This window comes from Lathamus discolor, chromosome 6 (genome assembly GCF_037157495.1).
Source record: "Lathamus discolor isolate bLatDis1 chromosome 6, bLatDis1.hap1, whole genome shotgun sequence".
NCBI classification, from domain to species: Eukaryota; Metazoa; Chordata; class Aves; order Psittaciformes; family Psittacidae; genus Lathamus; species Lathamus discolor.
The window spans coordinates 39,910,534-39,933,787 of NC_088889.1; the positions used below are offsets into that span (position 1 = coordinate 39,910,534).

The 23,254-nt window shown below is 51.1% G+C and overlaps 1 protein-coding gene across 1 annotated transcript; it reads left to right on the top strand.

Annotated features, from left to right (window-relative positions):
- The first annotated feature begins 7,268 nt into the window (after nt 1-7,268).
- On the top strand, nt 7,269-13,509 carry NKX2-1 (NK2 homeobox 1). The gene is made up of 3 exons (XM_065685377.1): nt 7,269-7,321; nt 11,669-12,045; nt 12,839-13,509. Exons 1-3 carry the CDS (start codon nt 7,269-7,271, stop codon nt 13,507-13,509), a joined length of 1,101 nt encoding a protein of 366 aa, XP_065541449.1.
- The last annotated feature ends 9,745 nt before the right edge of the window (nt 13,510-23,254 follow it).

Here is a 23,254-nt window from a genome sequence, read left to right on the forward strand (position 1 = left end):
CCACCAAAACATACTTTCTGTTTTAAAACCAGAGGTAAGAGACACTGCCTTATTAGAAAAGGAAGGAATACCCAAAACCAAAGCATTTCTGTGTAGAAGAGGGATCAGAACTAAACCTTATTTTCTAAGTAGCCAAGAAAACAAATCATGTAAGAATTCAGACCTCTGACCACCTCTGAAGAGGAAAGCTAATGGAAACAGCACCTCACTAGGGACATTACTGCATATCATCACCTAACAGTGACCCTGAGGGAAATGAAACTGAAGAGAAATGGAGCTGCGTTCAAGGGAGGTGGAACTTTTCTCGTTTCTGAATCTGCAGCAGAATAGTCTAATTGGATATACAGCACAGCAAAATGAATAAATACCAGAGGAAAAATATTTTCAAGCTTTACAAAGGAATGACACGCATATTGAGGGAATGGCAAAGTCCTGCATTTCTAGCCATTTTTTATAAATGCAGGATACATGATGACTTAGAAAATGAAAATTTAGAGAAGCCCATCAGCTCAAGGGACTGCACATTCAGCAAAGCATTATGCCTTGCAAGGAACAGGCCATGGGGAGCTGAGCACCCAAAGTTCATTTATAAGTTTCTACAGAAAGACAAAATTTTGCAGAGGTGCAGACTTTTCACACACCCTTTCTAATTCTTTCCTCCAAAGTGAATGTTTTTTGTAATTCACGGTTTTCCTAGGCATGAAGATCCTGCAGCCTGTGTAGTACTGCTGGCACTCAGACTGCTCTGTGTTATGTAGAAAGGTGCTCAGCTGTGAGGCTGGTACCTGTACACAAGCTGTCCCACAGCCTCTGCCACCAAAGCCAGTTCCTACCAGTATACTGCCAGTGCTGGTCAGCTGCTGAAACTGGGACAAGAGGAAAAGGAGAATTAAAAATGGCAGTGTGGATGGGGAAAGATTAGGAAGTTTATGGTTGGCATCCTAGTGCTGGGAAAGGTTTGATGAGAGGCTGAGGAGCTGGAGGTGGGATGGGCAGAGTCCCAGTGCTGGTATAAAGTCAGTGCTGGCAGTCACCATCGCTGTCAGGAGCCCCGGTCACAGCTGAAACCAAGAGCTCTGGCTGCCATCCCTGTCAGCATCAAGGGTTGCTGCAGCAAGCAGTGCCCAAAGCAAGATCTGTTTGGAAACCCTTGCTTCATGTAATATGTATTTCCATTTGATGTTTCCAGGCTGCATTCAGGACAAAGCTTTTTTACTGAAAAATCACCGAAATGCAATAATGAAAAGCAAGTACTCTTTGATAGGTTTTGCAGTGCAAGCTTTAAAGGCTGTAAGAACCAGAGACTCTTCCCACTGAATCTAAATGTAATACTTATTACGCTCTCTGGGGGAGTCCTGGGCCACAGGTGGCAAAGTGGCAGGACGGACCCCTGCCTGCCGGCGATGGCAGAGCGTATGTGCTCCTGAAGCACAGCCTGCAGCCCTGCTTGCAGCCCCACGAGGAGGGACTGTGGAGCTGCTGGGTCACCTCCGTGTTTTTGCTCTTGACTTTTTTTTAGCTGCTCTGTACTCAGTACAGGCCCAGGGACCACTGGGGGCTTCATTTGTCTGAGCATCAAGCTGCTTTGACTGTGCATGTGCTTTTTAGCAGAAACCTTGCCTCTAAGCCTTGACAGCAATCTATGCTAGCTGTGCTGCCAGAGGGGTCAGTGAGGCCAGACAGGCAGCAGGCGGATTTGCCTCCGTTCATTAGTCAAAACAGATTTTTAAAAGGGCACATGGATTACATTGGACTCACCGATTTCCCATATGACCATGAGCTAAATCTTTGCTTCTTATGCCATCTCAAAGTAGGCCTAAAATGCTTCCTTCCTCACCCTAAGATTGTTAATATTCATGGAGTGTTTTGAGATCCTACAGAGAAGGGATGGAAGCATCAAGTTTATTCACCTATATATCTTATCTCTGACACCTGAACCGATCTGTGATGCCCTCCCTGCCTTCTGGCAACTTCCCAGAGCATACAGAACCTGAAGCTGGCCTCTCTGTGGGGTGCCAGAGCCAGCACAGCAAATACTGTATGTAGATGGCAAAATGGCTTTCCTCCTTAGTCCTGTGTTAAGTGCTCACTGAATGAGTTTGATTCCACAAACTCACAGACAACCAGCTCAGGTTGCTTCCTCCAGTACCAATATGTAAACAACTTAGTTGGGTTTTTTTCAGTTAATGTTATTCAGAGACAGTAAAATGCTGTAGAGCATTCATTCTGATTCCAGTTGTGGAAATGGAGCATGTATAATTGCCAGTGTGGGTAGCAGTCCATCTCATAGCCTTACTTATGCCAGTGAAGGATATTATCTCATTATATCAGCTTAGCAGTCTTCTTTCCCTGGAATTTGAAATAAGCTAGGCACATAAAGGAATGATGAAACAACTAATTATAAAGGACATTATTTTAAAAACTGAACAGTAGTCAAAATCCATTAATGGACCATTTTACATCATTAAACTACTTCCAAGAAAGTATCTAGGCTTTTTCAGCATAAACATTTCTACATTGAAAATGTAACTTGAACCTAACTCTATGGTTAGCTATTTTTTGAATGAGTATAATATGTGCTTTCATTTATGACAGGGAAAAGATGAGTGAAATTTTTAACTTCATTATGTCTATCATCCAAAGATATCTATCATTTAGAAGATAGTCCTTGTTACATGGAGACTCTTATGCACTAGAATGCTAATAATGACTGATGTCTGGGGAAACATAATATTGAGCTGCTAGCAAGGACTTGTTTTAGCATATGTTTTAGGATTTCTATTTGAATAGAAAGTGCTGTCCTAATGCAAAGATAAAATTATTCAGGACCTTTAGAAACTTCTTGGGTGCATTTTTTAGGTTACAATACAAATACACTTTGGTTTTGTTTTCCAACTCTCGGTCAACCCATCTGAACCTCAAGCTGAACTTCAGCAAGGCTGAGCTCATCTTTTGTCATACTTGTAAAACATTTTGGTCAGCACTCAGTTGCAAGTGGAACCACACTACCCATACCCTAGTAATAGGAGAGCCAAAAAATCCTAATCAATGTATCAATAAAACGTCCAAAGTGAAGAAAGGTTGCTGCTGGGAGAAACAGATGAAGATGAGGGTATAAGCTGATTACAATAAAAGAAGCTCATTTAGGAGCAGTTCTGTTCTTCACGTAACTGCAGGAATGGGTAAAAAGTCCCTTTCCAACTGGGTCCTTTCTTTGCCAAGCTACCCATTCTTCTTGGGAGTAGGAAAAGGTGAAATATTTTGATGAATCTTTTGCTTCTTCTTCACCATCCTTGTCACGAGAAATATCCTGGCAGATCAATATTATGCACTGTGCAGCTCATATTAACAAACATATTTGGCAGAGTGAATGTCAAAGAGTGAAAACCAAACCAACCAAACAATACCCATTGTACCCATTGCTCCCAGTAGTAATTCAGTACTGCAGACAGCTGTAGTACACTAACCATCATCTCCATTTCTTGCATAAAGTAGAAAGAATCTGCTTCCATAGCTACATATGGCAATACAGCTGTCATTGGTGTTGGAGTAAGTGAGCCACATACACCGGCTTTGCAGCACTCTTTCAAAGATACAGCATTGCAGAGTAGTCCAGCTGATGGACCCTGATCTGGCCTCTAGGATGTCTCTCCATTGCCTTAAAGGTGATGTGAGCTGCTGTCAGAATAGTCAAATTCCCTCTGTGGCACACAGGTCTCATGGCAGAGCATCCCTGATGTGTATGTCACGCATACAGCCCACTGTACAATGAATCTTAGAGACCGTATTTACAATAGGAAACTCTTGAAAAAGTGGTACCTGGAAACTGAACTAGATGAAACTGGCAACTGAACTGAACACTTTCTTGGCAAGAGGAATGCACCTGTTATATCAGCATCCTGGGCCATATATATGTCAGTGGCTGGTTAACAAAACCCAGACCTGGAAACAATGCTGCAGAGTGTATAGCTTTTTTAATGGGTTTGGTAGCAGGACCAATAAAGTTCATTGTTGAGTTTCCCTACAAATGGCTTCCTTTGTGCTGCAGCTTTTTACATCAGCTTTTAACTAGACCTACCAGTTGTACTAGCCAGACTGAGGGCATGATCTTCCCAGAGACTCTGGTTCCCATGAATTGAAAAGGAGACTTCTGAAACATCCTTAGAATTGCCTTTGGGCTTCTAAAATGATCCTCTTTGCCTAGGAAACCTGTGTCCTCTCTCCCATGGAAGGAACAGAAGAAAATCAGGGCAGAGTGAATTGAGGTGGGGGTTTTTTTAAGACTCAAGGGGAAATGTTGATTTTAAGGCTCACATGAGAAACAAACAAATCCACCTGCCACTAACTGTGGCCAGTTGGGTCAGTCTGGCCCTATCAGGCCATCTCACTTACTTGTCTCAGCTCTACATCTGAGTACTTCATCCCCCAGTGGCACAGCAGATTCATCCCCCACACAGAAAAGAACATCATCAGTCAGGCTGCTCCTGCAGACTGGACACTATGCTCAGCCCTTATGTGATGTACAGTCTCAAGGGGTGGGAAGCTGGTTAGGAAAAGGCAGAGTCACTCCCCACAGGCAGTTTTTGAGCAAGAATCTTTTGTGTACGTGACCATGAACTGTCAAGAGTACAATTTGAAACTGTTGGACTGTGGTGCTCAAAAGCAAACACTTGGAATGGGCACAAATTATTAAACAGCTTCTCTTCATCCAGTAACAGGCGAATTGCAGATACTTTCCCAGGGAGGGGAAAGAATCCTGCTCAGATACGTCTAACGGAGGGTGTTGACGAGGAGCTGAGGTAACATTAAAAGAAGCTAACCCTTCCCTCTAGATCTGGAGCAATGCACAGTCAGGAGGGACAAATATCCACGCAATTACGTCTGTCTCCTACGATGACGACTAAGCAAGATCCCATTCCGTTTCCTCGTGTATTCGTTTTTGTCCTGGGTCGGGAACATTTCAGCAGCAGCAGCAGGCCAATGGGACCAGGGGAACCCACCCGCCGCAGCTCCCCGAGCCCTGCGCTGCACTTCCCCCGGCGGCCAGCGGAGGCTGCTGCCGGTCGGTCGCCTCCGCCCGAGGGCCTGCGGGGTTCCGACCTCCGAGCTTCCCTCCGCCGGCAAGGCGGGCGACCGGAGCCGCGGGAGCTCAAATGCAGCTCCCCCACGTGCAGTGGTTCCCCTTGCCAAAGGGAAAAGAAAACAAAGCCAAAGGCACAACGGGGCAGCTGGCAGCTTCCTTCCGAATTGAAGCCCCAGGGGGAACTCAGACCAAGGCAGAGAGTGGAGAGAAGAGGGGATGCAGAGAAGGATTTAGGGACAATGACTGGAGCGCTCGGTCACTCCAGTGACATCAGGGCGGCTGCGGACAGATCCACTTGTAGCAGCTCACTTTGAGTGGGTTCCCAGGCCGCCGTGGGGATGCCGGCGGCTGTGCTGGCGTTCGGCTGGGTGGTGCGGCCCGGTACCCTGGGGCAATGAGGCAACACGGAAGGACCGGGACTCCTCGCAGCCCTCCGGTAACTTCCGTCGAGTTTTGCTGTGAAAATAAAAGCAAAGCAAACAATTCCCTTCCCCCCGGCCCGAAAATAAAGCTCGGGTACCACCCGTGCTGGTCGAAAGGGCTCCATTGTCGTTTTTAAATGAGGTATCTTTGCAACCGCTCGCCCCTCCCCGAGCCAGCGGGGAGCCGCCCGTATCCCTGGAAGCGAGAGGTAGCGGGGAACAAAAGGCAAACTCCGAAGTGACATTGAAAATAAAAGGGAGCTTTGGTTACCCCCAGGGAAAGGTCGAGGGGGAAAGGTCGCCTTCCCGCCAGCGCACGTACTCCCGGCGGGCGCGGGGGAGCGCTCCGACGCTTGGCCGCCGGCTCCGCGGGCCCGGCCCGAGGCCGTGCGCCGGCCGCACAGCCACGAGGGCGCGGAAGTGAGCCGAGCCCTCACTCCGCAGCGCGCCCAGGGCAGGCTGCATCTCCCCCGGCCTCTCGGCGGGGCAGGCCGGGAGCAAGGGGGGTGTCTTGCAGACCAAAGCAGGGTGCATTGAGCAACGCGCCCTCTCCCCGCCAGCCGCTGCCAGCCACGCTGAAGCCTGCTACCGAAAAGGGCCGCGGTAAATCAAACCTCCGCCCTCACCCACGGGCACACACGTGTCCGTCCCCTCCGCGTCCAGCCCCAACCGGGATCCCGGAGCCGAGAGCCCCTTAGCCAGGCGCCGGCGCGGCCGCGGGCCTGGCGGAACAGCTGCCAGGGCAGGAGGCGCCCTGGGCCCCGGCGGAGCCGCGGGAGGGTGAGGGTAAGGGAAGGGAGGGCGGCGAGGTGACCCTCTTGAAAGCTAAGTTGCTTTTTGAAACACTTACAGACGACAGGGTTGAGGGCTGTGAACGTATGGGTAAACATATACTCATGCATACCCGCTGCCGGAGGTATGTACCTTACGCACGTGTGTGCATGTGTGCAGGGACATTCTGGATGTACATCCAAAAGCACATAACTCCTGAACTATCTAATGTAATATACTGACAGCTAGAGCTGAAAACAGATAAATAGATGGATCCCGGCAGGACTGTGTTTGTAGGTATCTACTGATAAAAAGTATTCATGTATGTATTTATATCTACATAAAACTTTTCACTGTCTTTATAAAACAACTTTTGGCAAATTGTCTCAACAACCATCTTCCAGCAGAAATCACCCCTGGCTCGGGTGTATCAAAGACGCTTCAAGGCGACGCTGAGTCTTGTAGTAATAGTGCTGTGGAGGAGGTGGCAGTCCGCTAACACTAAGCCAGATGTGGAGGACATGATATCAATTGCTGCTATTAACAATACCAGGATGGGGATGGGGTCAGACGACACTTCAGGCACATCGGCGGGAGCACTGCTGCTGCCCACCCCCGGCTCCTGGGGCTCCCGAGCCTGCACCCAGCGCTTCCCCGGTCCTCAGGCGGGGCAGCCTCAGAGGGCGCGGTGTGGCCTCGGGGCCGAGGCGTGCCCGGGCCCCCCCGCCTGGCACGGCGGCGGCGGTAGCCCTTCCCTGGCACCCCGCACCTGGCCCCACCCTGGTCCTCTTGGCCAGGAACGGGCCGGCGACGGAAAAGCGGGGGAGGGGGGGGTGTCTGAGGATTAGGGCAGGAGGGCTCAGTCGTCCGCCAGGAATTGGGGAAGGAGGGAAACGAGCTGCGAGGAGGCAGCGCTGCCCTCGCAAGGGACCTCGCGAGTGGGGCCGCCAGTCACGGGTGGGGAAGGGCCCCCGAGGAGCTCCAAATGCGAGATGCTCCACGCCCTGAGCAGCTGGAGGAGCAACTGTGCGTGCGCTGCGGAGGGGTGAGGACTTGCGCTTTAGCTTTTGATGACTTCGCTTGTTTTCTTTGATCCCCACGCAAGGGGCAGAGATTTCGACCGATGTGCTATGGGGTTTCTCCCACTCGAACGAGATAACTAGGGAGGTGAGAGGGGGGTTTCCCATAGAATTGTCCCCATGAGCCACAGCAAGAGTTCCAAGGGAGCGCTTTCAAGGAGCGTGTTTGGGCAGGACTCCTGCCCTGCACTCCCCAGCATGTGCTGCCCAGGCAGGGAGTAGCTCCCAGCACCCTGCCCGCGGCCAGCAGTGGCGGCGGCATCCGGCCACCCTGCTTGCTCACTGGGGAAACCTGCTCTCCTTCCTTCCCTCCCTCCTGGCGTGGGCTCAGGGCGCGGTATGCTGGGCACATCTTCCATCTGGGGAGGGGGGCTAAGGTGACAGGAAGTGTATGACGCCGATATGCAGAAGAAATCAGTGATGAAGTTTCCATGAGCTGGCTAAGGGGTGGGCCGAGAGGAAAGAGTTGCAGCAAGCTGCGCGGTGGTACCCCTTTTCCAGGTGCGGATCTTTGGGAGGGCAATTTAAACCTCTATATGAATGTTAGAGTTGTGCTGATGACCAGGAGAAAAGAGTTCTGTCACAGTTCTGATCTTGTCCCTTTAACTCAGACTTCTCTAGGAGCTGCTGGCCCCACTGCAGAGCCCGCCGACCCCCTCTTTCACAGCAGGGCAGGCTGCAGGGCTGAGGCAGGGCCGCCCCCTTGGCCCCGAGAGCTGGGCGGCAGGGCTGGGCAGGGTAGGGCAGGGGTGCCAGCAGCGCACCCGTGAATCTGCTCACGGAGAGCATGGAACACCTCATCCCTTTGTATCAAAAAGTTACGCCTAGAAAGTGTCTCTCTGGTTGAGAAAGTATTCGCCCTCCGGTTGTGTGGGACTCTCCCCTCCGAGCCCTTCGTCAGCTCTGGCTGGTCGAGCACATTCGATTTCCCCTAGGGAGGCACAGCAGCTCGCATAAAAAAAGACATTGTTGTCTTTGGAGAGCCCTGTGCGCACTTTCAAAAGCTGATTCTTGAGCTCCCAGCCCCCGCAATCCAGTTGATGAGGAAACGCACTGCGGTCTTGGTGGCACCGTTTCCATTGGGATTGGCACCATTTGATTGACAAAGTCTCCCATTCTTCCACCTCTCGAGTGTTATCAAACGGATTGTGTGGGGTCATAAGCTATTGAAGGGACGTCCGTGTAACCGCATTTCTGCAAACACGGGGTGAAGACCGTGCCTTTCTCATGAAAATGCTTCCACCAGGCAAAACGCATCTCATCTGCTTTGCTCTCCTCCTTAGCATTTCTTTTTAACTCGAGCATTTTACTAAGCAGCAGCACCAGGTAAACGAACACAGCAGCAGAGGCAGCCTAGGCAAGACCCTCCCGGGGCTGCAGGAAGATAGCCCTGGCAGGGCAAACTTAGGTGGAGGGTTTCAAAGAGAAGGGAACAGGACAAGGGCAGCAGCTAAGCAGTTTTCTGGCCAGTTGTCCGCGGCTTGACTCGCCTCGGTATAGCTCGTTTGGGGTGGGAAAGGGGGGGCAGAGGTTGACCTGCTTCCTTGTCGCTAGCTCGGTCTAGCGGGGCTAAAAAGTGTCGTCGGGACCTCGCTCCTCTGTATGTTCCTAAAAAAGCGGTCAGAGCTACACAGAGAACTCAAGCCCGCTTCCCCACGAAGGGGACATGAAGGGCTCTCGTATTAACTTCGCTTTACGAGACCTCCAGCAGCCAGAGCTAGACTCCCCAGGTTCATCTGAGTAGTGCTTCAGAGGCGGTTTAACCTACGCTCATTCCAGCGCTAGGATAACTATGCTCCCCCAGCCGCGGCAGGCGGTGAACGGTGTCGTTCCGGCAGCGCCCCCGGGAAGGCGCGGGCGGGAGCGGGGACGCTCCCCGCAACCCGCCCCCCCGCCTCCCCCGTTCCTCGCCGCCGGAGCAGCCTCTGGGGCCTCCCCACCTCGCACTCCCGGGGGAGAAACGGAGTCGCTGCCCCACAAATTGCGCGGTCAGTCGCTGTCGTTCGTCTCTGAGCAGCGTAATTTTGGTGGATCTTGTGTGTGGGTTTTTTCCCTCCATTCACATCTTCCTTTTTAACGGTAATAAAACAGACACGGAAATGATGTGCCTGAGAAATCCTGGGAAAATGGAACAGGAAAAAATAACACCAAACCACCAAGGCAAGGTCGAGTGTCTCTCTCTGTAGGAGCAAACCTAAAGACCGTTTTGAAAATCACCCGCAGAAATGGGGGAAAAAATGAGACGCGGGGCGGGGGTGAGGATGAGAAATGTTCCAGGATGTGGAAAGGTAAGATCTAAAGATCTGGAAATAAAAGAGGAAAGAAAAGAGGTAAAAGCAGCAGCCTTTCTAGCCCAAAGTCGCCTTTCCCCAACTTTGGTGACCCAGCAGACTCACAACGAGCCCACTTCTGGGTGTTCAGCCTTGAGAGAGCTGGTACCGAAAGAGACGGCTGAGATGATGTAGGAGAGCTGGAGGCCTGATTGAAGGAAAGTTCCCCCGATTATATTTTTGTGGAAAAGCTCACCTCTTGCAGAGCTCTAAAGTGCAATCAAGGCAGAGGCTTACACTTGAAGGATGTTAACTCTCATACGGGAACCTACTTTCTCCTAAACGGTTTCTTGCCTAGTGAATGAGAGCCTCCCAATTGAAGCAAAATGATCCTTATGTACTGATATCAAGCACAGTCACAAAGCGACCGGCTATTTATGCTGCCACTTTAGACAAAGATATTTAGTTATTCCCGGGTAGCAAGTGCACTTTTGCATTTTTAAGCACGAACCAGCCGAGCACAAACATATTTACAAGTGCCATTAGTAAATAGTTACTTGACACTTCGAAGTCACTGGGTTAACTGTACCTTCGCTGTAATTTTCTTAATAATTCAGGTAATTGCTGTATTAAATTGGGTTTGCCAGGGCCGTAAGCCGGGGTGTGAAACACTCAGGGGAGGTTTCTCTCCCCTGCTCGGGAACACCCCGAAATAGAAGCTTTGGAGACATTAGACAACTTGGGAGTTTTCTTCAAAGACCCGAGTGACATTAGCAGCCGCTGCCTTTACGAGGGGTGGGGTTGGGAGGGGGAAAACAACGACGTCTGTGAAGGGGCTTGCTTTTGTTTCTACCCTGGATCCGGGAGCAGATCCGAAAGTGCCAGAAATTGCAGTTTATTCGAAACTGCAGGGAATTCATTGGCAAGGTCGCGTAGCAGATGACCTGAGAGGTCTTCTCCATCCAGCTCCCATGCTGTATAAATAACCTTAGAAAACAGCTTCAGGTTCAGAGGGACCACGAGAGACTGTGGCAGTCTTTGCCTTCGAGAATAACGAGCGACATTTTGCGCTAACCTATTTTTCAACAGTCTCACGTCCCAAGCTATTAATTTACTGCTTGCTTTTGGAAATTTGCATCTTCCTCCTCTCCCTGAGTTTAAAAGAAATTAAAAAATCCCTAGGTGAACAGAACTGATGGCTTTAGGGAGACAAGCGATCCTCGCCCTGGGGGTCTCGCCCCGGGGGTCTTAGCAGATACAGGAAAGGTTCTCGAGATGCTGAATCCCAGGAGCTGTTCAGCCACCAGCCGGCCGGGGGACCGGACAAGCCGTGGCGGGGAGTGCTGAGCGCTGGGACCACGGCCCGGGAGAGACGGCTCCACTCGGGGAGCTGCCTGCCCCGCCGCGGGGCTGCCGCCACCCCGGCTTCGCGGGGGAGAAGGGGACTCGGTCCTGCAGCTCACCGGCATTCAGCCCGGTCTCCCTAGCGTTCACAAAGGCTGGGCTGTCAGCCTTGCCACCCGGGAGCTTATTTTAAATCCTTTCATCCCGCCAAACGGGGGTCATTTTGCCTTGCCTTCCATTTCCCATCCACGATATTGCCACCCCCGACAAAAATAAAGCGAGTCGTGCTCACGGGGTCTGTCTCCTTTTCCCTTTCTCTCTCCCTCTCTTAAGACATAAAAAAAAAAAAAAAAAAAAAAAAAATCCTGACAAGGAAAACTTAAAGGTGTTTACCTTGTCATCAGCATGTAAGCTAATTATCTTGGGCAAGATGTAGGCTTCTATTGTCTTGTTGCTTTAGTGCCTATGCCCCGCCTCTGGTGGCAGCCTAAAACCTGGCGTCTGGCTAAAACAAACGAAAGGCAGCCCTGAGCCTCCACTCAATCCAATTAAGGCGGACTTCGTCCACTCGGTTACGTGTACATCCAACAAGATCGGCGTTAAGGCAACACCAGAATATTTGGCAAAAAAAAAAAAAAAAAAAAAAAAAAAGATTTGCCTCCCCTTCCTTTTTTTTTTTTTTTTTTTTTTTTTTCCCAGCCGCCGAATCATGTCGATGAGCCCAAAGCATACGACTCCTTTCTCAGTGTCTGACATCTTGAGTCCTTTGGAGGAAAGCTACAAGAAAGTGGGCATGGAGGGCAGTAACTTGGGGGCTCCCTTGTCAGCCTACAGACAGTCTCAGGTTTCTCAGCCGGCCATGCAGCAGCACCCCATGGGCCACAACGGAACAGTGACTGCCGCCTACCATATGACAGCGGCAGGGGTCCCCCAGCTCTCCCATGCCACGATGGGGGGCTACTGCAATGGGAACCTGGGCAACATGAGCGAGCTCCCGCCGTACCAGGACACCATGCGGAACAGCGCTTCGGCGACAGGATGGTACGGCACCAACCCGGACCCCCGCTTCTCCTCAAGTAAGTCAGCCCGCGGCTGGGTGGGCGGCGGGGGGTGGCCGCACACCTGCCCCGCAGCACCGCGGGAGACGGGCGCCGGAGACTCCGCACCAGGGCAAAAGTCTGTCCAAATCCCGTCAGTCCGTCCCCCCCCCCCCACCGCCGCCCCCTCAGTTCTTCCTTCTGCCCGAGGACTGTGCCTGGTCCCTTCACCCCGCTGGTTTCATGTCAGCCCCCCGGGGCTGCTTTTGCAGGGGGAAGGGGGTAGGAAACCCCGCAGCGGCGCGGAGAGTGAGCTCGGGGCTCGCCGTCCAGCGGGGCAGCAGCGGCCCAGACCGGGGGCCGGGGAGGGAGACGGCGGTGCCCGTCCTCCTGCGCGCCGTCCGGCACCGGGCGGGCGAGGGGGGAAGCCGGAGCCGCGGGAGCCGCGTCCCGAGTGGCGCGGGGGGGAGCGGGCGAGTTCGCCCCTGCCGGCGTCAGCGGAGCCCCAGTCCCCGGGCGCTTCCACCCCGCTGTCACCTCTGTACTTGCTCGGGTGTCATCCCCCGGGCAGGGCGAAGGGCGAGCGGTCACCTTTATTCACCAGGGTTGGGTCGGGCGAGGAGGGGTCCCGTTTCCCACCGTTTGCCCCGGGGACGCGGGTCGGTGTTTGGGAGCTTGGGCGACCCGAGGCCCCGGTTGGGGCTGGGCTGCCGGGGAGGTGCGGCCCCCCTCGGGGGCGAGCGGCGGTGAGTGCCGCCGGAGCGCGGGGCCCCGCTCGGGCCGGGCCGGGCTGAGCCGAGCCGCCTAAACAGTGCCGCCTTCTCCCTTGCAGTCTCCCGCTTCATGGCGCCGTCCTCGGGCATGAACATGGGCGGCATGGGCAGCCTCGGCTCTCTGGGAGACGTGAGCAAGAGCATGGCCCCGCTCCAGAGCACGCCGCGGAGGAAACGGAGGGTCCTTTTTTCCCAGGCCCAGGTTTACGAGCTGGAGAGACGTTTCAAGCAGCAGAAATACCTCTCCGCCCCGGAGAGGGAACATTTAGCCAGCATGATACATCTCACCCCTACTCAGGTCAAAATTTGGTTCCAGAACCACCGCTACAAGATGAAACGCCAGGCCAAAGACAAGGCTGCGCAGCAGCAGATGCAACAGGAGAACGGCTCCTGCCAGCAGCAGCAGTCTCCCAGAAGGGTGGCGGTGCCAGTGCTTGTAAAGGATGGCAAGCCCTGCCAAGCAGGCTCCAACACACCCACAGCAGCTATCCAGAGCCATCAGCAGCAGGCTGCTACAACGATCACGGTGGCTACCAATGGCAACAGCCTCGGACAGCATCAGAGCCACCAGACAAACAGTGCGGGGCAGTCTCCAGACATGGGACAGCACTCGGCCAGCCCGTCCTCTCTGCAGAGCCAAGTCTCCAGTTTGTCTCACCTAAACTCTTCTACTTCTGACTATGGCACTGCCATGTCTTGCTCCACCTTGCTATACGGTAGGACCTGGTGAAAGGATTAAACAGAGCGAAAGAAAAAATAAAAAGGGGGAAAAAAAGAAAGGAAAAAAAAGGCAGATTTTCCCAGTCACACAGATCTCTGTCCTGTCCAAACTACTGGGTGTCTTTTGTTTTGGTTTGGTTTGATTTTTTTTCTTCCCTTTTCAACGCTCCCCCACCTCCCTTCACTTTACTGAGTGGTTCTCTGAGGACCTCTAAGAGTGAGAGAGAGAGACTTGGTTTTTTGATCGGTTTTATTGTTACTCTTGATGGGTTTGGGTGCTTTTATTTTTTTTTCCCCCAATATTGTTGTATGGGGTGTTAAAAAAATTCTGACTAATAACTACGGAGCAGTCTGCAGAAAGGGGACCATAGTTAGGCATGGTCCGAAGGCTTGAATTTCAGATGTACACTTTGCCAACGTCTAGGACTTGCATGTAAATATAGAGATTTTGGGGGATGGGGTGGTTTTCCCCCCAGAAAAAATGCATTCGCGTCACCCAGACACAAGAAGCAGCTTTCCCCCCCCCCCTCCCCGCCCCGGTCTCCTCTGGCAGCCCCGCCGCCAGGGCCAGCGGATGGAGACGTGGAGTCATCAAAGGCTTGGCTTTTATTTTCCTCCTTACGTTTGATGTGAACCTGTAGCTGTATAATGCTGTCAAAAGTTGGACTAAACCCATAGTTTTTAGTAGCCTGTATATTTTGTTGTATAAAGAAAAAGAAAAAAAAAATACGATCAACCAAACCAACCCCCACCTTTTTTATGGACACTGATCGCCCCGTCGTAAATCCTCTGGCAGTTTGTTATTTGCGCACGCCGCCTTTTCCTGTTGTAACTTATGTAGATATTTGGCTTAAATATAGTTCCTAAGAAGCTTCTAATAAATTATACACATTACGAATATTCTTTTTTTTATTTCCCTTTGGTTCCCCCTCCTGATCCTCCCCCGCATATTTTTTTTTTTCTTTCCCCCTTCCTTTTTTCTTTTTTGATTGATGGAACCCCCCGGCTATGCTGCCAAACCCCAAGAGGCCCCCACCCCCCCGGGGCCTGGCCCTTGGTCCCAAAGGAGAGCTGCGACAGAGAGTTAGCAGGATACAGGCTCAGTCCTCAGCCTCCAAAAGTGACCAGCAAATGCGTGGGATTCGCAAATTCGAGAGCGAAAGGATCGAGTCCAAATTCATTAGCCCGATTATTGGGAGGGTGAGGGGTGAGGGCCACCTCAGAGACTTCTTGCTAGAGAAAGCAAAGTATTCCGAGAGTAGAAATTCAAATGCCAAAGGCACGGAGGAGAAAGAAGGTAAAAGTCTAACGCCACTAGAAACAAACTAACGAAGAACCTGCTGACAGTATAGAACATGCGGCCGATTTAAAGAGCGTCCAGTGTTAACACCGTGTTAAAAAGAAGAGGAAAAAAAAAAAATAATAATTTCTACCAGGTTTTCCTATATACTTGTATTTTAAGGGAAGTACAGTCACCTTATTTATAATCAAAATAAAAAGATAGTTTATTGCATACGACATGTAGTTTGAATTAACTTTCTGTATCAGAGTGTATTTAATTTTCTACACATACCCAGCCCTGCAAGCACGCACACCCAGACACACAGGCACGCAGACACACAGACACGACCACGCAGCTCCTCCCGCGCATCTCCCCCTCACTGCCCCGGGGAGAGGTCAGCTGCAAGCTGCACCCCAGGCGAACGGACATCGGCTTTGCCTGGGGTCTGGGGCTTTTTTTTGTGTGTGTGTAGCCATTTGGGAAGATTGTAAAGGAGGACATGAGGAGAAAGTGCGTGTGTGTACACGTGTGCGTGTTTGTGTGCGTGTGAGCGAGGTACGCGCCCGGCTGAGACACCGAGGGGCGGTTAGTAGGAAGGTGAATATTGTGAGCAATGCAAGGCAGTTAGATTTTAACTTTGCTGTAAATATATAAAGCGTATCAAGTTAAGCAGTTCGTATCGGACAAGCCCGAATTACGCTTAGTTCGCTGTCTTTCGGGTCCCAAATATCCCTTTCGTGAGTGTAACAGAATAAGAAGTCCCCTATCCTAAAAGAGACCTCGTAGAGTGTTCTCCTTTGCATCTGCTGCTTTTTTTTTTTTTTTTTTATATATATATATATATATAATTTTTTTATAGTTTTGTTTGGGGTTTGGTTGGGGTTTTTTGTTGGTTTTGGTTTGGTTGGGTTTGGTTTGGTTTGGTTTGGTTTGGTTTGGTTTGGTTTCCCCCCTCCTCCCCCGACTCAGATCCCCTCAGTTAAACCATGGAAGCATACCGCGGTCATTGAAAGACCCCTGAATTACAGAGGTATTATGAAATGCTCGTATATTTGAAGAGAAAGCAAGTAGCTTGTCCGGGATTGAAACATCCCAACCTCCAGTTTAAGTAGCAGCTTTCGAAAGCTCCAGTCTTTCATTTATCCAAGATAGCCGGTGGTACTCGGACACCAAGTGCTAGTCTGGATGGAGAAAAAGGGAAATGGGGAAAAAAAAAAAAAAAAAGAGATTATCGGATTCTTTCTGCCTCCCCCCCCCCCCCTTTTATTTCTAACTGGAGAACATCACGTGTGTCAACAGGAATTTCGAGACCTTTCATTCTTTATACTATGTCATGCTTTATACAGCGACATTCCCAACTAACCCAAAGGATATTCTTTGATTTATTTTATTTCCTTTCTCTACGCGAAATACTCGTTTCAGATCTATAGCACCATGTTAAGCATGAGGGGAGGCATCTAGACCTCAGTGCTGTTATTTCTGCTAAATGAAGGAAGTGTTGGGAATGTCCGTGGCTCAGCGCTGCAGCTCCCGCCGAGGGAGCGGGGGCAGGCTTAAGTCTACGGATTTTTTAAGTTAAGGCTAGTTTCTCCCGGAGTTAATGTACAAGACAGAGGGGAAAGTGCTGTGGTTAAGTCGATATTTCCCCTTCAAATGTAATTAAGGTTCGTATCCTTCCAAATACAGGAACTTTCAAAAGTTATGAGCACTAAAAGGCATTAATAGAGCCGAGAAATAGTATCTCCCTCCTCCCCCACAATATTGGAGTTAGCATGTTCGATAGAGGTCCAGCCAGTGACTTTTCATTATAGACTTCGAGGGAAATAAATGAATTTTATTGTGTCTCGACAACCTCATAAACACATATTTGGTGGTGGGTGTAATTACTGTAATGGATTATTATGTACACTGACTTATCTTTCTTAAACTAGATTTAGTTTCGATTAAATAAACTCGTTTCCACTTTGTCTGATGTCGGCTTAGTTTAAAGTCTGTTTACTTGTTCCACAGAAAGGTGAATTCATCTCTTTATTAAGCACTAGAGACCGAGCAAACACAGTTCAAACTGTATTTACATATCAATCAGGAGAAATGCAAACAATTGCTCTTTAACAATTTTATAGGGTTTTTTTTATGATATTGCGTTGTTGCCTTTTATCATAAAATTCTTTGTATAAACCAGTTATGCCTTGGTTGGGATTAAGATATTTCGGGGGTGGATGGGGTGCAAATACGTTTTAATCTCCGGTGTCCCTTGAGAACACTCACGAGAACTTAGTCACTGTACAGCTTGTCTAAGTAAGAGTATGTGCCTCCGTTTAAACTCCTGCTTCTTCCAATACCCTGATTTTCAGTCTCCTGGTAATCAATGCAGAACTTGGATAATGAAATGGTGAAGGGGAGGGGCAGCATGATTCAAATCTGAAATGATGGAAGAAATGCACGTTTCTCCATGTAACAACTGCTTTATCGACGTGGGACGGTGAGCACCCCGTCTTTGGAGAGAAGGGATCTGGTGCAGAATGGCTATGCCCTCCTGCTCCCCCACTCCCTGGCACTGCCTCCAAACGTAGGAGAAACGCGGAGGGCATTTATTCCCTGCTGTAAATAAGAGTTCATGCTTGAGTGCCATGAAGCAGGCTGTGCAAAAAAAAAAAACCAACCAAAACCCAAAACGCAACAAACCCCTATCGGCACCACCACCACCGCCACAACAGCAACAGTGGCAAAAGGCTTCTTCATATTTCATGTTTCATATCAAAACGGGTTGTTGGGTGGGTTTGGGTTAGTTTTTCATTTTGTCACAGCAGCCTGGTAACATCAGGGATACTGGAAGGAAAGGCTCCGGGGAGGCTGCGGAGCAGGGGCCTGCACCTGTGGCTGATGGAGCAGAGGGGAGCTGGGACGGCTCCCTTGGAAAGGGGGGGGGGGGGGGGAACAGAGATGGGTAGCTGATCTACACGTATATTTCCTGCATCTCGGTTCAAAAAGCAGTGTAGGGCCCTAAGATAGTGCTCAAAGTGCAGATTCCAAACAGTGTAATCTGAGACAGCTCTGAGATGACACCAAGAGAAGTTGCCACAGGGAGGGGGGAGAAAAACAGAGGGGAAAAAGAAAACAAAAAGTATTTTAGGAGTTTTGTGGCGGAGCGCAGGTAGAGGGGTCTCGCTGGGAAGCAGACCCGGTCCAACTTGTCGTGACGGCTGCTTTTACAAAGGGGACCTGGAGGTAACGACCGAGTGACTTCTGAAGAATTTCAGTCCTTTTATGGCTGTGTCGGGAGCAAAGCTGAGAAATATTCGCCTTTTTCTCTCCTTTTTTTTTTTTTTTTTTTTTTTTTCCCTGTCTGACCCGCTGTTCTCTCATGAGTCCCTTTAGGGGCGGAAAACCCTCCAAACCCTAAGTAAATGGTAATGCTGTTTGTATGTATCCAGTGTGTACAGAGACCTGACCCAGTACGGCTGTACCTATGAGGCAGAGAGGTTACCGTTTCTGGCAAAGTGGTGAATAATACGAAATGACTTTCCCCCCTCTGTCCTTTTTTTTTTTTTTTTTTTTTTTTTTCTGCCTGGGAGCACATAGGGAGCAGGTAAGGTCAAAGTTTTCTTTATCCTATGTCTTTCTCTCGAAGTCTTCTGGTCAGCTATATAAATAAAACGGTGAATAAGATGGCATTGATGCTAAAAGAAACTGAAATTCGTTTTGATGCTTTAAACAACTTCTGCAGAAAAATTCTTGAGAAACCTAGAGATGAAAAGGTTAACTATGACATTTCATCTTCCCTGTAAAGGTTTTTGTTGGGGGGAGGGGGAAGAGGGAAATCGGTATTTTCTTTTCTTTTCTTTTTTTTTTTTTTTTACAATGACACAGACGTAAAGAAGCAAAAAGCATTTCCAAATGTCCGAGTGCACTTGCACTACCTGCCAAAGATGGTGTGAATCCGCTGTCCTGAGGTGGCGTATGGAAATAGGACAAAAAAGTTTAAAATGTATATTCTAAAAATATTCCCCGAGTGACTAAGGATACTTCGGTCTACTTTTACTGGCTGGCTCCATTTCTCACGCTAACAACTAAATGTGATTATGATGTTTCCTGTATTCTGAAATATATTTCTATTCGTTAAACACAGCGGGACTTTCCGAGTAATTTTAAATTAGTCTGTAGGTTGTGCTTCTATGGCAATGAGTTTATACAACTGATTTTAGCGAACGCATAGGACTTACTTCATTCATTCGATGAGAGCTCCCTGTATCATTCTGAGTAGCGCTCCATCGATACAGGGGCTCCTTAAAGTATAGAGGGAAAGAATAAAGCGCATGTACACACGAGGTTGGGTTTTTTTTAGCTGGGCTTTGTTTGGTTGGGTTTGTGTTGGTGTTCTGTGGTTTCTTTTCTTTCTATTTTTCTTTGCTTTTTAAAAATAATAAAAGGATAGTTGCAATGCTTAGAAAACTAAGCCACGTGTGAGATCTTCACTTCCATCTGTTCTGATGGGTTTCACCAGAGTCCTTCTCTATCAAGTAAATTTGGGCAAGTAATAACGCTCTAGAAGGCGACAAACTTATGCACCTGGGATCTTGGAGGGAGCAGACTTTTTGCTTCGTATCAAAGGTGTTGCTGAAGTGGCTGAGTTAATTTCAGTGTGTCACTGACCTAATACAGTGACTCTAGGACGCGGCTTTTTCGGAGTTTCTTTCGGTGCTTTTGTTCCGTAAACTTTTTATTTTCGGTACTGCTCTTATTTGGAGAAGCTCTTAAAAATATTGTCTTTTTCTTGAGCACCTTTCTGCTCTCGGCTTTTGCTCTTAACCTGCGCGTTACTTCAGAAACGCAGTAGCTGCTGAGAAATGGAGCGCACGAATGGCCCCGTCGCCAGCACCTCTCCCTGCATCCGCTCACCGCAGGGGAAGAAAAATCCCCTAACAAGTGGACGACCGATGCGGAGCATTTACTCTACCTGTGTGCGTCTATATAAGAATTATATCTGTAGATGTGCATCTGGTGGTATATGTAGGAGCTGATATGCCCGGCATAAACTGTGCGGTCTGGGGAGCAGAGGAGGGCAGGAATGGGAAAACCCTCCCTTTGAAAGACTCATCGCCCGCCGGCCTGTGCCTCCGCTCTTATTATTATTTTACACCGAGGAAATCCTCCGTGGACCTTCCGCCTCTACCCGGCCGGGAGCGGCCCAGCCGCGCAACCCCCTCCAGTCCCGCGGGGCGCCCTCGGCGCTGCCCCTCGCCACGCCGCCTACCAAAACAACTCCCGGCGCGGCCAACGCTGCCGCTGGAGCTCAGCTCAGGGTTCTCCGTCAAGGGGAACTGGTCTGATCCTGCGGGCTCTGAGGCCGTGGGGCTGCCAGCGGTCCGGCCAATGGTCCCTGCCCGCTGGGACCAGGAGCAACCCAACAAAGGTCCCGCCCGAGGGCTGCGGGCGGCCGAGGGCAGCGCCTGCCTCGCTCTGTATTTTTTAAACGCCAGCTAAGGCAGCCTCTGCCTGCGCTGCCAGGCTGCCAGGCTGCAGGTGCTGCCGGGCAGATACAGCTGTGCGCACCCGCAGCTTCTCCCGTCCTTGGCACACGGGAGATGCCCCTGTGGGAGGGCTGAGAACGCCGGGCCAGGAACCCCTTTGACTTCCGTCCAACAGCCCTGACAAGGTGTTGATCGCCTATGGCGCCTTGCCATAGCCAAGGCCAGTGGCATGGGGCTCGGGGACCCGGTGCTGCCCCGTCACTGCAACTCACACCACACTTGCTTAGCGGGGTAGTGGCAGGGAAGTGCTCGGCACCTCCGCGGTAACCCAAAAAAGACCGAGGACGGGATGCGGCCGGACGAATTTGCGTCTTCGCAAAGGTACTGTGCAAGTGCGGGCAAGAACGGAGGACAGGTCCCAGCACTGGCATCTTCTGAACTGCCAGAGGGCTCCTGTGCAGCCACTTTCACGGGACTCTGCAGGGTGGTACCGGGCCGTCGCTCCCATCGCGGTGCGCAGAGGAGCACCGGTTCTGGCCGGCCAGGCAGCGGGGGCTCCCCGCGGGCACGCAGGACTGGGCACCCCACCCCCGACGAGCTCGGGTTGCGTTTGGTTGGTTTAGGTGAGGGGAAGGCAACCACGGACGAAGCACCAGAGAAAGTTTGTGCGGGCTCTTACCCCGCAGCGGCGGGACGGCGGGGGTGGGAACGGGGCAGCTCGGGCCCCGCAGGCCCGGCCCGAACTGCCACCCCCGTCCTGGGGACGCTACGGGGTAACACCACTTCCTGCCTCCGATTTCTCTCTCTGCAGGGCACGGGGGGCTGTCCGCTCCCTGCCCTGTGCAGATCCCCCTTTTCTCTCATCGCTTTTTAATTACCCTTCTGAGTTTGAATGGATTATTCTTTGGAAGATATGACAGGATTTAAAGCTCTCATTACATATCAATAGACGGAACCTTTGCACGGAGGTTGTCTTCGATCTTCCGCGTGTGAGCAATAGCTGTTGCTCCCTGGCTCTGGCTTTTCGATGCACACACACACCTACACAGCCTGCTTGTTTTTAAATAGTGGCTCACGAAGCAGGACCCAGATGTGGGAACCGAGTAGTCCCGTCGGGCTCGGGAGGCTGATGGTGGGTTGTGTGGTCCTTGCCTGGTGTCACGGGCAGGCTGCGTGTGGCGGCGGTGGGCGCTGGGACACGCCGCGGCTGTGTGGCGGTGGCTGAGCTGCTGCTTGGGGGGGGGGCCCGGCGTGTTCCTGCCGTGCAAGCCCGGGCACGGAGTGGGCTGTGCGCGGAGCGGGCTGCGCGGGGAAGGCGGAGGTGTGTGCGCTGGGAGCGGGGAGGGGGGGGGGAAGTATGTGTGTAGCGGGGGAGGGGGTGTTTGTGTGTCAGTGCATCGCCCTTCCACAATGGCAGCGTAATTATCTAGCTGAAACATTCACAAATGGCAAAAAGTTGTAAAATAGATCGACCTCCCTGAGATGAGAAGGAGCTAGTTTCAGCGCTGTTCAACCATCACGCTTTTTTTCAATACATTTTATACAAGAGGATCTAGCGAGTGATTCCGATTCAATACACATAATCAGTTTGGAAGTCCTATTTCCATTTGAAAACAGGCCTATTTGCAATCATGAGAGCCGGACATGCTGGAAGATACAGGACGCATTCAGAGTAGGTGGTAGGTGAGAGAATCCGCAGACGAGCACCAAATATTTTCTCCCCGCTGCAGACCTTTTACACGATACTTTAATCACGATGTATTTTTAATCTAATATTCTTTTTGAAAATATGACCTAATTGCTTTAGAAAGCAAAGGTTTGACCTACAGCGAGAGTCCCTGTTGGAGGAAAAGAAAAAAAGCCACAGCCGAGGGCAGAATGGTGATTGGAAAAGCATGTTGATTGTCCTATCAGCCTCTTAGGGTTAACAGTCATTTAATCAAGAATACACCGGGTAAATGATCCCTAGAAAATTGTAACTTGCTTTTTAGAGTAAGGCACGGGGGAAGGAAAGTTGCACGGAGGTATAAAGGGGAACGGGAGCCCGCCGAGCCCGGCAGCCAAGCCGGCCGTGCCCGGGAGCAGCTCAGTCCGTCGGAGAGCAGAGCAGCCCGCAGCAACACGGGGGTCCCAGCTACTGTGCCCCGGGAGCCGCGTCCCGCCCTGTAGAGAACGCAGGGGAAAGAACACACAAAAGCCGGGCCGCAGAGCCTGAAGGGCGAGCTGGCCTCAGGAGGGCAGATTCTGCTCCGGGCAGGAACAGCACTCCCCGCCCCTGCTTGCTCCGGGGCTTTTTTCTTATTCCTCAAGTGCCAGAAAGCGAAAACTGGAGGCCTGCGCGCCCTCCGCCGTGATCATCCTGAGGGAGAGGAGCAGGCAGGAAAGTTGGGGCCAGCCTGCGGGTAACCAAGAGCGAAATTAAGGCTCTCCCAGCCCCGCACACAGCCCGTTCCCTTTCCCCTCCATCACTCAGTTGTGTGGCGGTGCGCGCTGCAGGCAGCACCCAGCCCTCCGCCCGATGCCTGCCCGGGCTTTGGGAGCGGGCACTTGCTTCTTGCAGCTCAACACGGTGGCCCGTCCCAGCAGCACTGCTTTTCCTGACTCCCACCCTCCTCCACGCTGTTTTATTCTCTGCCACTTCAAAGGGCCAAATCAGCTATCGGGGGGGAGGGGGGGAGGGGAGGGGGAGAGGTAAATAAATAAATATTTGACTAAATAAGGCAAAGTCGTAGAAAGCTGAATTATCCCTGCAAGAGGTACACTGTTATTACCGACTTGCAAACCACAGGCACACCGGTGAGGGAGAGAGGTGGGTTTGTGCCTCCCCGGCCCCGCCTGGGGGGCCCATTCAGAGGCAGAGCTAGGACTTTTTCCCCCTCTCCCCTCTGTGCCCCAGTCCCCTTTCCCCCCTCGGCTCTGGCTACTCTCAGGGCCTCCCCACCCTCCCACCCCCCCGGGTATGTCGCCCTTTCCCAGGTCAGAAAAAAAGAGTATAGAAAGTT